Below are 15922 nucleotides of genomic sequence, written 5' to 3'. Positions count from 1 at the left end.
ATTGGTGGCTATGTGACCTTGAGCAAAGATTTCTCAACCTTTCTTGTTCTCATTTTCTCCATTTGTAAAAAATAAAAAAGAGAGAGAGAGATTGAACTAGACTATCTCTTCCAACTTCTAGGTGTTTTTAATGGAATTTGGGAGGGAGATCGTGTCTCTCTGACTTGGTCTCAAGATCTCTGAGGGTTGAGCTGCTCAGGCACCCTTTCTGCCTGCCCACATTTTAGTTTGGAATTGGGTGGTCTTACTCAGCACATAGTCCCAGTTCCTCATTTCGTTTCCAGTGTGTTTGCTGCACGCTCTTCCCTGTATTATGTCCACCTGGTTGGAGGGTTGTGTGTGTTCTAGTGGTTGTGAATGGAAGGCCATGGGATTTGAGTCCTGCCTCCTGCCTCCACAGGAACAATCATCCTGGACTGTGTCAACATGGACCTGAAAGTTGGAAAGGCAACCCCAAAGGACAGCAGATATGTGGAGAAGCTGGAGGCCCTCTTCCCAGATCTGCCCAAGAGAAATGACATCTTTGATTCTCTACAAAAGGCAAAGTTTGATGTATCAGGTGTGAAACAGTAAACTGACTTCTCTCCCTCCCGCATGAGAAAACAGATGGACAAGCCTTGTTCACAGTATTTTTGAACACTATTGAAACAGTTTTCAGAGCATGTATAATGCTTTAATCAGAGAGAACCGAGGTAGTATGTGAGTCTGATCATGAGCTAATCAATTGATTTACTATCCTGGCTAATGAGTAGGAGAAGGAGGAATATATTAAGAGTGTCAGAGGTTTCTGGGCTAATCAGAAAGTATATGAGTAAAATCTGCTGAGGGAATGCTAAATTATCTGAGTGACATCTAGATAATTGTTTAGGGAAGCAGAAGAAACATTTAGGGTAAATATACAAAGGACAAAGGAAGAGAACAAAAAAACTTCCATAATTTGTTACCCAGATACTACCTATTGACCTTAAAAAAAAAAGTACCACATGTACTTACAGAAGGTTAAAACAACACAGAAGGGGGTAAAATAATCTGTTTATAATCATATAATAATTAGTTATCTCCCCTATTGGCCCAAGGAGAGGCTGTGTTTGTTCTCACCTTTGACCCATCTTGGTGTCCTCACCTTCCTGGGCTGGGGACCCTGGGCTCTCTTGTTTGACTCCTGGTCTCACATTCACTGTCTAGGACTGACCACTGAGCAAATGCTGAGAAAGGACCAGAAGACCATTTGCAGACAAGGCATTAAGGTGGCCATTAGTGCAATATATATGGATTTGGAGGTAAGAGCAAGGCGTGGGTGGGGAGAGAAAATCTTCAGTTATATATGTAACCTTGCCCCTCATTGCTGGCTCATCTCCAAAATAAATCTTGTACCCATATACCTTTCCCTTTCAGCAGACAGGTCTGCTGTCACTCCCACAGTCCGTGACCTCTCACTGCACTACCACAATAGCCTGCATACCGGTTTCCCTGCCTCTGCTCTTGCACCCCTACAAACCATTCTCCCCATAGCAGCCAGAGTCATGTCTTTATAAGGTGTAAGTCTGAAAAAACAAAACAAAACAAAACAAAACAGATGTAATTCTGATCACATCAGCTCCCTTCCTTTGCTGCCTTTTCATTGCGCTCCTGATAGAATCTAAAGGCCCCAGGGGCACCTGGCTGTCTAAGTCAGAGGAGCGTGCAACTCCTGATCTCAGGGTCGTGGGTTCGAGCCCCACGTTGAGTGTAGAGATTACTTAAATACAACTTAAAAAAAAAAAAGAAAAAAAGAATATAACAGCCCTACTGTGGTTTACAGGACCCTCCTTGATTTGGCGCTCTCTCTCTCTCTCTCTCTCTCTCTCTCTCTGACCTCATCTCCTTCCAGCCCCACTCCTGTACTCACAGTGCTATAGCCACACTCATTTTCTTTCTGTTCATGGGATCCATTAAGCTCATTCCCACCTCAGGGCCTTTGCACTGGCTTTTCCCTCTGCGGAGCTGGCTCTTCCTTATCACTCAGGTCTTAGTTCAGATGTCTCCTCTTATAAGAGGTTTTTCCTGACCACTGTGACTAATATAATATCCTTCGTGCTCAAAAATCTCTAAAATATTTTAAATTTTGTTTTATCCTTAGCAGTTAATGGACTGAAGTGATCAATTTCATGGTTTCCTTGTTTATTGTCTACATTCCTCTGCCAGTTTATCAGCTCCACCAGGGCTGGAGCCCTGTTTCTTCTGTATCGGCACCTTTGACAGTACCTGGCGCATAGCCGGTGCTCAGTAAATTTTGTTGAATGGTGAATGAGTGTAACTTTGATAACGGTATTTTACTACCTGGTTCCATATCATATTCATTTTAAATCATTTGGCAACTGGATCTGAACACATCTTGCCATAGTCTGTACAGCTTTCTATAAATACTGTGTAAAACTACTGAATAATTTTAATAAAACAAAATGGCCTGGTCTCTTCCCTTGCTGCCTAGTTTGGGAAACAAACATAAGAGTAGAAAAGGCTTGCCAAATAGCATAAATTGACACAGTGAGAAATTGACACGTGAGATATGCCAAGGACAGAGAAAAGCCCTGATCTGGATCGGCTGGTAGTAGTATTCAGTAGAGGAAATACCACATGAGACTTTGGAGAAGAGTAGAGATTGGCAAAGAATGAAGAGCCAATGATACACTTGTCCCGTGTGTGTTACCGGTGTGTGCCATTGTTCTATTAGAATGAAAATACCCATGAGGCGAAGACCTTGCTTAAAAAATGGCAAGAGCAGGAGAGCGTTGTACGTGCCAGGCATGTTACATACGCAATCATGTTTTAATTCTTAAAATAGGCACATGGTAAATCTTTTATCCTCAAACTTAAGTCCAGAGAGGTTGATACAACTCCTTGATGGTACAGCTAATAGTTACCTATCAGAGCTGATCTTCAAACCAGTTCTGTCTGAACGCAAAACCTATATTTTCCCCATACTACATACTGCTTCCCGGCACACAGAGAACACAGAGTAAATATTGGATACCTTTTTTCTGGAGAACAAGACCCAGGTTAACATGGAAAGATACCCTTTGTGAACACGTTTTGTTACTGGTGACAAGGAGAGTCCAGCGGTAGCCCTTTTCATTGCCCCATTTCTTCTTTTTCAGGCCTTCCTGCAGAGGTCTGGCCTCATTGCAGACCTCCATGCTTTCTGCCAGGCGCACAACTGTGATGTCCTGGTCGCCATGACTATCTTTTTCAACACTCACAATGAACCAGTGCGGCAGCTGGCTATTTTCTGTCCCCATGCAGCGCTCCGAATGATGGTGAGTCTCTGTCTCTTCTCCAGCCTGAGGTCCCTACAGAGCTCTGCTTGTGAGCACTGCCCAGTGCTGTAAAGACCTCTGCTTGGTTTTTGTGTTTACACAGAAGTCCTTTGACCTCTTTCCAGAATCCTCCCTCCCTGCCCTTCCCCATTCTCTCTATATGTGAATAGCCTTAGTCATACTGTTAAGAGAGATTCAAAGGGAATTAGAGACACAGTTCCCACTTAGAAGGACCTTGAAATCAGATTAAAAGACAGTGTTATAAATCTGGAGTTAAAATTCGATTCTCAGCCTAATCTTTAATCTTCACCCCAGAAAATCAGTTCCTTCCTTTTTACCCTATGGCCTTGAAAATGGGAAACTCAAGAGAAGCCTTTTCTACTACTTAACTGTGCAGCGATGAATGACAGTGTCTAATGCTAATTCTGTAGAAAAGGGATTGAAGCACAGGTGTTCCTTCCTGATCTGTTTGGCCACCTTTCCCACTTCTTCCCCTTTCTTTTCCTCTGTTGGTTACTGGGCAATTAGCCCAGGGAAGAAGAATTTAAAAGTGGACGCGAGGGGAACCTGGGTGACTCAGTTGGTTGGGCGTCCGCAGGTCATGATCTCACGGTCCGTGAGTTCAAGCCCCACATGAGGCTCCGTGCTGACAGCTCAGAGCCTGGAGCCTGCTTCAGATTCTGTGTCTCCTCCTCTCTCTGCCCCTCCCCTCCTCATGCTCTGTCTCTCTCTGTCTCTCAAAAATAACATTTAAAAATTTAAAAAAAAAAAGTGGATGTGAGGCAGTCCAGGGACTTTGGGGTTTATTGGGCTACGTGAAGGCTGCTAAAGACTGGTCTGCATACAGCCTGATAATCTTTTGCATCCATGGAAGGTATGTCACCCTTTCTTCTCTTCCACAAAGCAAATGTGATTTCATTCAGTGGAAGGTAGTTTGGCACTGTGGAAAGAAGTAGTTTTTGTGTTTTTGGTTTTTTTTTTAACGTTTTATTTTTTGAGAATATGAGCAGGGGAGGGGCAGAGAGAGAGGGAAACACAGAATCCAAAGCAGACTCAACTGACTGAGCCACCCAGGTACCCCAGAACTACAGTTTTAAAAGGCAGATGGACACGTTTTCTGTCCCAGATTTGCCACTTACCTGCTCTCTGAGCTCAGGCAAGTCAGTTGAGTTCTGAATCTGTACGTGGCATAGTATTACCCACTGATTGGCCTGATGTGCTCATTAAACCTAATATCGTACGTAAAGTACATTGCTGGGCACAGAGTAAGCACTGAATAAATGGTGGCTCTCACTAATCGTGTCCAGAAGGAAAGGGTGCTTTGGCCATGGGAAGTGTCTCTCCCACCTTCCTAAGTGTCCCCACCTTCCCCCCCCACCACACCCTTGCAAAGTTCTGCAGATAACAGAGGGTTCCCCCACTGTCCAGGCTGCCTCTGCACTGGGAAATGGGAAAGAGGTTTCACAGCGTGTCCTGCCATTTCATCTCTTCCTCCTCTGTTGGAAACAATAGAAGAGAGTGGTTTAGAACACTGGTTTTGGTGGCAGACCTGGCTTCAAGTGTCAGTTTTGCTTCATTCAAACTGTGACCTTAGGCAAGTTACTTCATCTAAGCCTCTGTTTCCCTACCTGTGAATGAAGGTAATACTAATCCAAATTTTAGAGGGTAGTTGTGACGATTAAATGAGGTAATATGTGGAAGTGGTCAGGCTCAGCACCACGCCTGATGTACCTCCCACCCCCACTTTGATCTGTTCATTCTTTCTGCCTCTGTCTTGCCCCTGACCTCAGTCTACATGTGTGTCTCATTCTAGCTAAGGATAGAGTTCAAGTTTTTGAGCACAGATATACACTTGGAAACAACACTAGGTCAGGGGGTCCTGGGTTCTGGTTCAGACTCCCATCATCTACGTGCTTTTGCTCAAGATGCTTAATCTCTCCAGGCTTGGGTTTACAAAAATTAAATATATGATCTCAATTGGGGCGCCTGGGTTGCTCAGTCGGTTAAGCGTCCTATTTCAGCTCACATCCTGATCTCGCAGTTCATGGGTTCGAGCCCCGTGTCTGGCTCTGGGCTGATGGCTCAGAGCCTGGAGCCTGCTTCGGATTCTGTCTCCCTCTCTCTCTGCTCCTCCCCCACTCACATTCTGTCTCTCTCTCTCTGTGTCTGTCTTAAAAATAAACATCAAATGTTTCTTCTGTTTCTAAATACTATATGTATTCGCAGTAATACTGAACTCTGGCTGATTTAATCAAAAGTGTTTCTCCTTTTATAAGGGAAGCCTCTAACTTAAGAGACCCCAGCTGTTTGCTTCACCACCTCACGTACCATCTCCCCATCTTGTCTCCTCTTTAGATCTGTGGAGTTCTGGAATGCTCCCACTCTCCGTCCCTGAAGCTGACCCCTGCCCCAAGCACCCACCCTAACCTCCAGGCCTATCTTCAGGGCAACACCCAGGTATCTCGGAAGAAACTTCTGCCTCTGCTCCAGGAGGCCCTGTCAGCATATTCTGACTCTGTGAAGATCCCGTCAGGGCAGCCCGAGACCGAGGGTGTGTGCAGGGAGCAGGCGGACAAGGACTTGGACAGGGCGGGGAGCTCCCTGGTGCCTGGACTGAGTCAAGATGAGGAGGAGCCTCCACTGCCCCCCACGCCCATGAACAGCCTGGTGGACGAATGCCCCCTGGATCAGGGGCTGCCAAAACTCTCAGCTGAGGCCATCTTCGAGAAGTGCAGTCAGATCTCACTGTCACAGTCGACTGCTGCCTCACTGTCTCAGAAGTGACTGCTGGGGGCGGTTGGGGTAGGGAGGGCGGTTGCTTGAACCACCTCAGTTGCACGTGTTGAGATGTGTCAGCAGTTCTGACTTCGGTGCTCTGGGGTCTGGTGTACTGTTTTCGTGAACCTGGGAGGAGAAAGAAGTGAAAGAAAACAGTTGCTTGAGGGATGGCTTTTGGCCTTTTCTCCAGATCTCTACCCATTAGACAGATTATATTATTTAATTTAATTCTCCGAATCTGCACTGACTCTCCTCTGTTTCGTTGGCCAGGGGCACAAGGTAGTACCTGCATAGCTGCAGCAGAGCGGCACAGGAAAGCATACCCCAGCAGTGCCCTCAGTAAGGCTCTTCAACAGAACCGGTATCTCTCATGAAACCAAGCAATCATTGTCTCCTTGTATTCATTTATTCTCTTATTCATTTAGGTATTTATTGGTTACCTCCTTTAAGCTAGATAGAAGAGAGAGTGTGCTTTTGGAAACTTCTCTTGCTGTTTTCAGCCTTCAGCAGAATCCGGCCCCATGATTCCTCTTTCTGCCCCCAGTTAAGTGGTGGTATCTAAGGCCGAGGTGGCCACAGTTGTGTTCTGAGCTCATTCTGACTCTTTTAGGATTGTTGGGAGGCCATTATCTTCTGTCCTGGTCAGCTGGCATGGCTCTCAGTTTCTGGGATACCCCAGAGCCACGGGGACCCTGAAAAGACCCAGAAGACCCCTGGTTCTTGAGAGTTCAGGAGACACCCAGGAAGGCCTTAAGACCGTATAGGCACTCTTCCCAAAAGATAGCAAAAGTGCAGTGAGAGCCCCGGCTCTATGCCCTGCTTTGGTGGCCCCAAATTCCTTGTCCATCTCGTTCTCTTCTTGTTCATATCGAAGGGAACATGGAGTTCTAATACTGAGTGCCATGAACTATGTCTCTCTTGGCAAGACCCTTCATTTCTCTAGGTCTCATTTTCCCCATCTGTAAGACCAAGGGTCTGGGCTAGATGTTCTCTGGTATTCTGGGATCTGCCTCTTTTGCCATCTCTCCCCTGCTTCTGTGTGTGTGTGTGTGTGTGTGTGTGTGTGTATGTATTTTATTTGTGTTTTCCCTGGGAAAGCTCAGGGTGGGTGAATTGTATTTATATGTGATTGTACCAAGGGACTCAGCCTCATGTAGCATGTACAGGGGTGTGATTCATACCGTAGTGACCCACAGAGCACTCCCCCACTGACTCGTTCTGCATGTGTAGAGTCTCCCTTTTGCCTTCAGACCAACCTGCTCCCCTTTTTCCTACCCCACGGCCCTATTCCATGTAAGTTGCCAGTGGTTCCACTGAACAGTGGGATGTGTGACAGTTTTGGCATGACGTCTTCAGTAAGAGGGGGATGATGTGACTTCGCTTTAGGGGATGATGTCTGTAGCCATTGGAAGGTAAAAATAGTTGTGTGATTTCTGAACCAAAGGAATTTATGTTTTGTAACTCGGGTACCTTATTTTGCATTTTGTTAAAGTATTAAATACTTTTTTTTTTTTCCTGTTTGGGGTCTCATTGTCTCTTTTTATAACCGTAATCAGGCCCTTCCCTCTGATAATGGTTTCAGTCTCCTCAAGACGCATCTCCCTTCTTCCTGCTCTAGGGGATGGCTCCCTTCATTAACTCTTTTTGGGAATGAGGAGTGACAGCCTTCTATCTCTCCTTATCCTCAGCCTTTCATTTGTTTCTTCTTCTAGAACCCAGAACGCTCCTAAAGATGGCTTTCCCAATCTTGCTTATGCTCAAAAAGTGGGGCCAAGATAGTCTCAAAACCAAAATATTTTTTTACCACTGTCTTTTGCTTTTTGGTTTTTTTTATTTTTTTGTTTAAAGAGCAGCCTCCAGGTGGCTCGGTCGCTTAAGGTCCAGCTCTTGATTCGGCTCAGGTCATGATCTCATGGTTTGTGAGACTGAGCCCCATGTCGGGCTCTGCACTCACTCTGCAAGAGCCTGCTTGGGCTTCTCTCTCTCCCTCTCTCTCTGCCCCTCCCCTGCTTGCTCTCTGTCTCTCTCAAAATAAATAAGTTTTAAAAAAAATAAAGAGTAGCTTCCAGAAGATTATAAGGAGTCGGGAAGGGAAAACAAATTGCCTTCCTTGACTCCCCTGAGACTAGCCATTTTAGAAAATGTTCTCTCCTCCAAAGCCCGCCCCCACATAGGCAGGGTTTTTCTCTTGGGCAAACCTGTTCCTTGGGAAGGGAAAGGGAGGTGGCAAAACCTGTTTGAAAGCGAGGTTGCCTTCCTTGGAGGCAGGAGCATCTAGCAGTGAGACAGAGAAGGCCACGAAAGTTCTGGGGAGCCAGGACAACCCACTCTCAAGACAGCTGCAAACATTTAAGGGAGACAGACCAACGTGGCAAGATGGGGACCACACAAGAGGTGGGAGAAAAGACGTTAGACCTTGGGTAAGTAAGATCTGGCCCACTGGATTGGAAACGAGCAATAAATAGTTGTGAGCTCTGACCAGGGCAAATCTTGGCTTCCTGGAAGAGACCCGACTGCAAGAAAAGGAATTTGCAGAGGAGTAGGGTGGCTTCAGGTAGAAAATGGGGAACTGGGGGTTCAGGATAATCCCCTATTGTGTTGTATCTGATAAAACTGCCCATTGGGGGGCCTGGGTGCCTCAGTCAGTTAAACGCCTGACTCTTGGTTTCGGCTCAGGTCATGATCTCATGGTTCATGGGTTCAAGCCCCACATGTGGCTCCGTGCTGATGGTATGGACCTGCTTGGGATTCTTTCTCTGTCCCTCTCCTGCTTGCTCTCTCTCTCTCTCTCAAAATAAGCTTAAAAGAAAAAGAAAGAAAGAAAGAAAAGCCTGCCTGTTGTGTTTTCTAATATCCACTCCCCAGAATGGCCCTCAGGAAAGCTGACCCAGAAAGAAGCTGAGGTCCAGGTACTCCTTCCCAGCAAATCTTCCTCCTTACCTTCTTCCCCCACCCCTCCACCTCTGCCAGTCTTTGCCCTGACCACTCCCCAGCATCAGGCCTGACGAGGTGCCATCATCCCCAGCTCTGCCTGGTGACAGCTGGGCGGGTCTGTCAAGTTCCACCCAATCGTATGTAACAAGGAATATCTTTACCACTCTCGTGTAGGTAGAGCAAGGCCACAGAGTTAAATACGATTATACGATTAGCTTTACATTCCACCCTCCCTGGGCTCTGAAAACCCCACCGTGGGGGTGATCTGTTTCCAGGAAGGGGTGGAGGTAGTAGAAGTATCCAGAAGACAAGAGATCTGAGGGTTTTCTTAAGGCCTGCTCTCTGCTCTGTACCTTAATTACTATTCATTCCCAGTGTCTCCTACCTACGATCCAGTTCCCTGAAGACACTGCCGAGTTTGTCTCACGATCACCTCTTCTCCCCTGGGACTCTTAGGGCTGGGGAGAATGCTGAAGCAGGGCCAGCAGCACCCCTGAGACTCGGGGAGCTGGAGCTGAAGGAAGAGTGGCAGGATGAGGGATTCCCCAGGTGAGGACCTTGAGGGATGTTCCTTAGGACTTGAAGGAAGGAGCGGGGGAGGGAGGCAGAGGTGAGAAGATCGTGGCAGGGCAAGAGGACTGATAAACTGATACCTGGCTCGATGCGGTTACCCTCATTTCTGCTCCCCCTTGGAATCTTTCCCCTCTAGACTTCTTCCTGAAGAAGTTGACCGTTCTGAAGATCCTGAGGATCCCAAGAGAGACTCACAGGCAGGTTGGTAAATTAGAACATAGGTCTCGGGGCCCCTGGGTGGCTCAGTCGGTTGAGTGTCCAACTTCGGCTCAGGTCATGATCTCACGGCTCATGAGTTCAGGCCCCGTGTCGGGATTTGTGCTGACAGCTGGGAGCCTAGAGCCTGCTTCGGATTCTGTGTCTTCCTCTCTCTCTGCCCCTCCTCCACTCACGCTCTTTCTCTCTCAAAAATAAATAAACATTAAAAAAAAAAAAAAGTAGGCCTCAAGTTCTTGATTCTAGCCCAGACTGCTGCCCTCATCCCATCACAGTTCTACTTCTCTTTTCCCCAATGTCCCATGTTAGTTCTTCTTTAGAATTTACCCCATCTCACTACTTCTATATGCAGGAATTCCATCTCTTCTTGCCAACACACACATACTTTTTTATTCTTTTCTCCTTTCTCCCAATCCCAGGTACACCAAGCACTTTAGCCCTGTGTAGCCCACGCCCCATGCGTAAGCGTCTCTCTGCCCCAGAGTTGCAGCTGAATCTGACTAAGGAGACTGGAGGCCGTGGAGCTTCTCCCACTCATTCCGAACCTTCCTCTCCTGATGGCAGTTCTGACCTGGAGGTAGACGAACTGGAGACACCTTCAGACTCGGAGCAGCTGGACAGTGGACATGAATTTGAATGGGAAGGTGGGAAAGAAACCTGAGGCTGGAGCTGGTAGGAGTAGAAGCTAGAGTTAAAGCAGCTCAGGATGGATTTAATCGGACTAAAGTTAGAAGCAATAATGTGGGGACCAAGTGATAAGGTCAGCAATATTACTTTCCTCAGAACAGAAAGCTAGAGCCTATAGATCCCATGCGAGAGTCATCAGTAGAGGGGTGGGGAGGGTCCTTTGTTTATTAAGGAAAATTTTATCCGGTGAGTGTTACATGCTATTACTGAGCAAGAACCGAGTTATAAAGATGAATAAGATAGTCCTATCCTCAGGGAATTATCTGTTTAATAGGAAATTAAAATATGCATATTTTATGCAAATAAATATAGTTAAGGATTATGGTCTACATATGTATAGGTTATGGTCAGCAGGGATGAGAACAAGGTCAATTCTGCCTGAGAAACATTAGGAAAGACTTCACAGAGGAGGTGATTCTGAGCTGGCCTTTATCAGGTAGCTGGGAGGCATTCTAGGTGGAAGAAACAAGTTGGGTAAGAACGTGGCATGTTGGAGAATTCAAAGTATTAAGCATGACTATTTTGATATTAAGGAAAACTTTGTTTCTTCTCTACTCACAACACTTCCGACACCAGATGTGTGGGTTTTCCCCACCCCAACCAATTCTCCAGACATCAAAAGGGTGTCTTACAGTTCAGCCATGCTGCTTGACTGGAGTCAGCACAGACCCCACAGGTTAAGGGCTCCCCTACAGGATTGCCCTGGACTTCAGATGCCAACCACATGTCCAAATTGTCACTTGAGCTTCTGAATCAGGGTGCTATGTTAAGTTGGCAAGAGTCAAATCATGGAGGTCCTTGCTACCATACTGAGGAGTTTAGATTTTATCCTGTAGGCAATGAAAAGGCACTGAATGGTTTTAATCAAGGGAGTAACATGATCAGATTTGACGGCTCTAAAGAGGTTGGAAACAACCTAAATAAAGGTCCATCAGTCGAGTATTAAATCTAATATGGTGTGTCCATGCAATGGAGTACTAAATACTAGGCAACAATTTCTTAAGATGAAGCGGCTGTTTCCATTGCTATGGAAGGATCATGCAGAATTGCTGGATATGGTATATTGCCATTTGAATAAGAAAGGTAGGGTAGAAAACAAAGCTTGCTGTAGCAAGGGGGTAGAAGGTGGAATGAAGTAAACAAACTAGAGGCAAGGAGACCAGTTAAGAGGTTAGCACTAAAGCCAGGTGAGTAATGCTAAGAACCTGAATCAGGACAGCAATAGTGGAAAGAATAATAAGAGAATATAATGGAGATAGATGGAAGAAGATATGGGGTCCAGCTGGCTTGAGCACTGACAGAGAAGAAAATCTTGGATAACACCAGTTTTCTCTCTCAGGCAGCTAGATGGATGGAGTCATCAAGAAAGGAAATATGGCTGGGGCACCTGGGTGGCTCTGTTGATTGAGTGTCTGACTTTGGCTCAGGTCATGATCTTGCAGTTCATGAGTTCGAGCCCCACGTCAGCTTCACTGCTGTCAGCCTGTCAAAGCAGAGCCCACTTCAGATCATCTGTCCCTCTTTCTCTACCCATCCCCTACTTGTGCTCTCCCAAAAATAAGAAAAAAAAAAAAAAGGAAATATGGGAGAGAGGAGGAAGAGAATGAGTCTGACTTACAGCTGGGTCTGGTGACTTGAAGATGACACAAACTAGAGATGTCCACTCTAAGCGTTTAGGGACATGGGTCTGGAGTTAGGAGAGACGTGTGGGTTAGAGAGGCAAATTTGGAATCATCACCTTACTGGTGGTGATTGAAGACATGGGAAGAGATGAGCTCACCCAAGGAAAAGCATGGAAAGAAGAATCCGGAAAAAAACTAATACTGGCAAGGGCCATGGACCTACCATAGTGCAGGGTTACCTCAAGTCCAGTGTCTAGTGAAAAAGTGAGGATCATGAGTCACAGGAAATAGAAACCAGCAAGTGGTTGTATTGATTGGGCAAACTAGGGCTGGAGTCCTGGAAAACACTGAGGAATGAGATGTTGGAGTAATCAACTCTAAGAACCTGGGGAAGTTACAAGACACTGAAGGTATGTACCGTGCCTTATGGACCCTTCCCCATCCCTCTCTTTTAGATGAGCTGCCCCGTGCAGAGGGTCTGGGGGCCAGTGAAGCAGCAGAAAGGCTGGGCCGGGGTTGTGTGTGGGATGTAGCTGGAGAAGATGGTCGTCACTGGAGAGTGTTCCGAACAGGACAGTGGGAACAGCGAGTGGACATGACGGTCATTGAGCCCTATAAGAAAGCCCTCTCTCATGGAGGTAATGACTACCATAAGTGGAGGGGTAAGAACTGTGACTTACTGAATAAAAGGCTTGAGTTGGAAACTCAGTTACTGGGTACAAAATTCTTCCTGTAACTTTCAGAGACCCTCAGAGTCCTTCAACCTAAACAGATGTATTGTCAATGTGTAGCTGTTGACTGAATAAATGGTCCCTTTGTCCTCTCCAGGTTACCATGGTGATGGCCTCAATGCTGTCATTGTCTTTGCTTCCTGTTACCTACCCAGCAGCAGCATCCCCAACTATACCTATGTCATGGAGCACTTGTTCAGGTGAGTCCGACACCCTGAAGGGCCCCAGGGTGGATGTTGGGAGGGAAAAGCAACAACAAGAACGCCCTGTGATCAGCAGCTGACTGGAAAGTCTACAGTCATGTCCCCCCGACACCCCACATCCTGAAGCATGTCCCTTCCTTGACAGTTGTGTGCCCCCCAGGTATATGGTGGGAACTCTGGAGCTGCTGGTGGCTGAAAATTACCTGCTTGTCCACTTGAGCGGAGGCACGACTAGAGCCCAGGTCCCACCTCTGGGCTGGATGCGCCAGTGTTACCATGCTCTGGACCGGCGGTGAGCCACGGGGCAGCGGGGCTGCCACTCTCTCTGTGCCTTCTCTTTCCCTCTTTCCATTCTTTCTTCTTCCACGTAGCCCCTTCCTCTTCACCTTGTCCCTCTACACCCCTTTCCAGGCCTCTCCTGTCTTCCGTCCTCTCTCGGAGTCAGGGAAATCTAGTCGCAGATCTTGCCTTTCCCATTTACCTGCTGTATGACTTTCGGCAAGTCACTTAGCCTCCCTGGGACTCCATTTCCTTCTCTGCAGAACAGCAACAAGAATACCTTCGCCATCACGCACGTGTGAAAATCAAATAAATCAGCGTGGCATGTTGCCTGGCACACAGAAGGTGCTCCCTTTGGTCACCATCTCACCATTTATTTCATTTCCCAGGAGCCACTGTCTCTGCCTCTCTTCTCTGCCTGCTTCCCTGACCCGTAAGGCTTTGTTCCATGCGATGTTCCCTTTTCCTCCTTTCTTTCCCCATCTTCCCTTTGCTCACTTTTCTCTTTCTTTTTGTTTCTTCCCCCCTCCCCCCCCACTGGCCTTCCTCCACCTGGAGTTCTGTCAGTTGTCCTCGTCACAAGGGGAGAGGACAGGGGAGTCGCCAAGGACTTAGGCAAGGGTAGGGCACAGGAGGGAGGTGGGGCAGAGGAGGACTCCAGGCTGAAGAGTTCTGGCAAGAGATTCCTAAAACCAAGGAGCCTTGGGGCACCTGCGTGGCTCAGTTGGTTAAGCTCTGGCCTTGGGCTCAGGTCATGATCTCACAGTTCACAAGTTCAAGCTCCGCATCGGGCTCTGTGCTGACAGCTCAGAGCCTGGAGCCTGCTTTGGATTCTGCTGTGTCTCCCTCTGTCTCTGTCCCTCCTCCTGCTTGCATTCTGTCTCTCTCTCAAAAATAAATAAACATTTAAAAAAAAGATTTAAAAAGAAATAAAACAGGAGCTTTGCAGGGCTAAACATGATGGGTGGGGCTCAGACTGTGGCCGAGGAGCAGGGACTAGCCCCAACTGCCAGAGAAATCTAGAAACTGCAGAAGTGAAAGCACAGAAGATAGCTCCACCTGATTTTCTAGAATGAAGGTGGGAGAACAGAACAATCTCCTATTCTGCAGCCTCCGGAAAAACCTGCGTGGCCTGGTCGTTGTCCACACCACATGGTATGTGAAGGCATTCTTGGCACTGCTGCGACCCTTCATCAGGTACAAGCTTTGGGGACCAGGACCCGCTCCCATTTTCAAAATCAAGATTAAGAAGGTCTTGCCCCACCCTGGCTCCTTCTAGCCTTAACCATGCTATACTTGTCACATGTCCCTTTGTAAGCCTCTCCAGGAGCCCTCTTCCCAGTACAACACACACTTGGCTTATCCTCTCTTTTCAGTTCCAAGTTCACACGAAAGATCCGTTTTCTGAACAGCCTGCGAGAGCTGGCCCAACTCATCTCCTTGGATCAGATTCACATCCCTGAAGCTGTCAGACAGTGAGTTCCGAGCTTAAGGATAAAAGTTGGGGGTGGGACGTATAAAGCCAATTCCCGTTTTCTTAATGCCTTGGGAGAGATGCAGGGGAACTAAATAAAAAACGATACATATAAGTGCTGAGGCATCCAAGAATAAAGGAATATTCACAGCACCGAATTTAGAGGAGACTGAGATCACCCCTAGAGGTCAAGAAGGGATATGTTGGCAGTGCAAAGGAGAAAACATGTGTTGGGGGGAGGTCCTAGGGGAACTCCAGCTTGACCAGCACCAGATCTTCTCCTTCAATTCTCTGGCTTCTCTCCCCAAACCAGTAGGTAAAATCCAGGTCTTGCTCCTGTACCCACCTTTTTGTTTTTCTCTCTCTCCTAGGCTGGACAGGGATCTCCATGGCTCAGGAGGCACCTAGTATAAGACAGGACTCAAGGACCTTAGAACCAAGCAAAGATACTGATCTGCCTATGCCCTAACCCTGAAATATCTGGGCTGCTTCCTAAACCACCTCATCTTCAACCCTAGTGCCACTGGACCTTCACATATCATTGGGGTGTCATTCCTCTCATAACCCTGCCTTCAAAGTTCTGAGGTCCGGAACCTGATCTGCGGCGGGGGTGGGGGGAGGCGACACATCATTTCAGCAGTAAGGGTGCATGTAGGGGTGTCTTGTATGGGAAAGGGCAAGGCTGTGGGTTTTAGTCCTGCTTGAGCTGCAGAACCCTGGGCAAATAACTGCATCTCACTGAGTGTCCTCTTTTCCTCCCCCTTCAAATGGGAGCCCCTGGTCGCCTGTGAAGCTCAGGGTGGGTGGGGCATAACTGACCGCGGCAAGCCCCCCACCCCCACCCCGTCTGTTGGGGGACCAGGAGTCAGCTCCCTACGTATTGAAGAACCACTGTTTCCTTCTTCGTCACGTCTGCTGCCTGTGAGCCTGGGAAGGAGCGCTTTCAAAGCCTGTAGTTTCGTCTTGTCTCGTAAACTCAGATCCGTAGCGGTTAATAAACTGCGATGCACGATGTAAGCTCGGCTCAGAGGAAGTGCACTGCCTGACCAGGCCCTTACGTCACAATTGCGTCTGGTGGTTCCGCAGGAGTTCTGGCTGCTGGAGTTCCTGGGATTTTAGCTCAGCCCCT

At 47.3% G+C, this 15922-nt stretch overlaps 2 protein-coding genes and 1 long non-coding RNA gene across 10 annotated transcripts in view; 2 read left to right on the top strand and 1 right to left on the bottom strand.

The window, feature by feature from the left end:
* PRUNE1 (prune exopolyphosphatase 1) overlaps nt 1-7594 on the top strand; it is a 19939-nt gene extending 12345 nt beyond the window's left edge. For 3 of the 4 annotated variants that reach the window (XM_047847849.1, XM_047847848.1, XM_047847850.1), the window contains exons 5-8: nt 401-559; nt 1186-1280; nt 3138-3296; nt 5652-7594. In XM_047847849.1, coding sequence (XP_047703805.1) covers nt 401-559; nt 1186-1280; nt 3138-3296; nt 5652-6080 — 842 coding nt within the window. In that variant the 3' untranslated portion in view covers nt 6081-7594. The remainder of the gene's footprint in view (nt 1-400; nt 560-1185; nt 1281-3137; nt 3297-5651) is intronic. The other variant, XM_047847851.1, reaches the window with a different exon arrangement.
* On the bottom strand, nt 6125-15756 carry LOC125159472 (uncharacterized). The gene is made up of 3 exons (XR_007149796.1): nt 15671-15756; nt 15140-15197; nt 6125-6200 (listed from the first exon to the last, which is right to left on the bottom strand). It is a non-coding gene; the product is annotated as an uncharacterized LOC125159472 (long non-coding RNA).
* BNIPL (BCL2 interacting protein like) lies at nt 7897-15810 on the top strand. Of its 5 annotated transcripts, none has more exons than XM_047847852.1 (10): nt 7897-8494; nt 9384-9557; nt 9718-9782; nt 10217-10441; nt 12562-12744; nt 12935-13037; nt 13186-13332; nt 14430-14516; nt 14696-14794; nt 15165-15810. In XM_047847852.1, the coding sequence occupies exons 1-10, from the start codon at nt 8451-8453 to the stop codon at nt 15199-15201; spliced, it is 1164 nt and encodes a 387-aa protein (XP_047703808.1). In that variant the 5' UTR covers nt 7897-8450; the 3' UTR covers nt 15202-15810. The 5 variants fall into 5 exon arrangements, with proteins under 5 accessions (XP_047703808.1, XP_047703810.1, XP_047703809.1 ...); XM_047847854.1 differs by having other exon boundaries at nt 7898-8494; nt 9465-9557; XM_047847853.1 differs by having other exon boundaries at nt 7899-8494; nt 13201-13332.
* Nucleotides 15811-15922: the final 112 nt, after the last annotated feature.

This window comes from Prionailurus viverrinus, unplaced genomic scaffold (genome assembly GCF_022837055.1).
Source record: "Prionailurus viverrinus isolate Anna unplaced genomic scaffold, UM_Priviv_1.0 scaffold_50, whole genome shotgun sequence".
NCBI lineage: Eukaryota > Metazoa > Chordata > Mammalia > Carnivora > Felidae > Prionailurus > Prionailurus viverrinus.
Note: the sequence above shows the minus strand (reverse complement) of the source record. Positions and strands in the feature narration are given on the sequence as shown.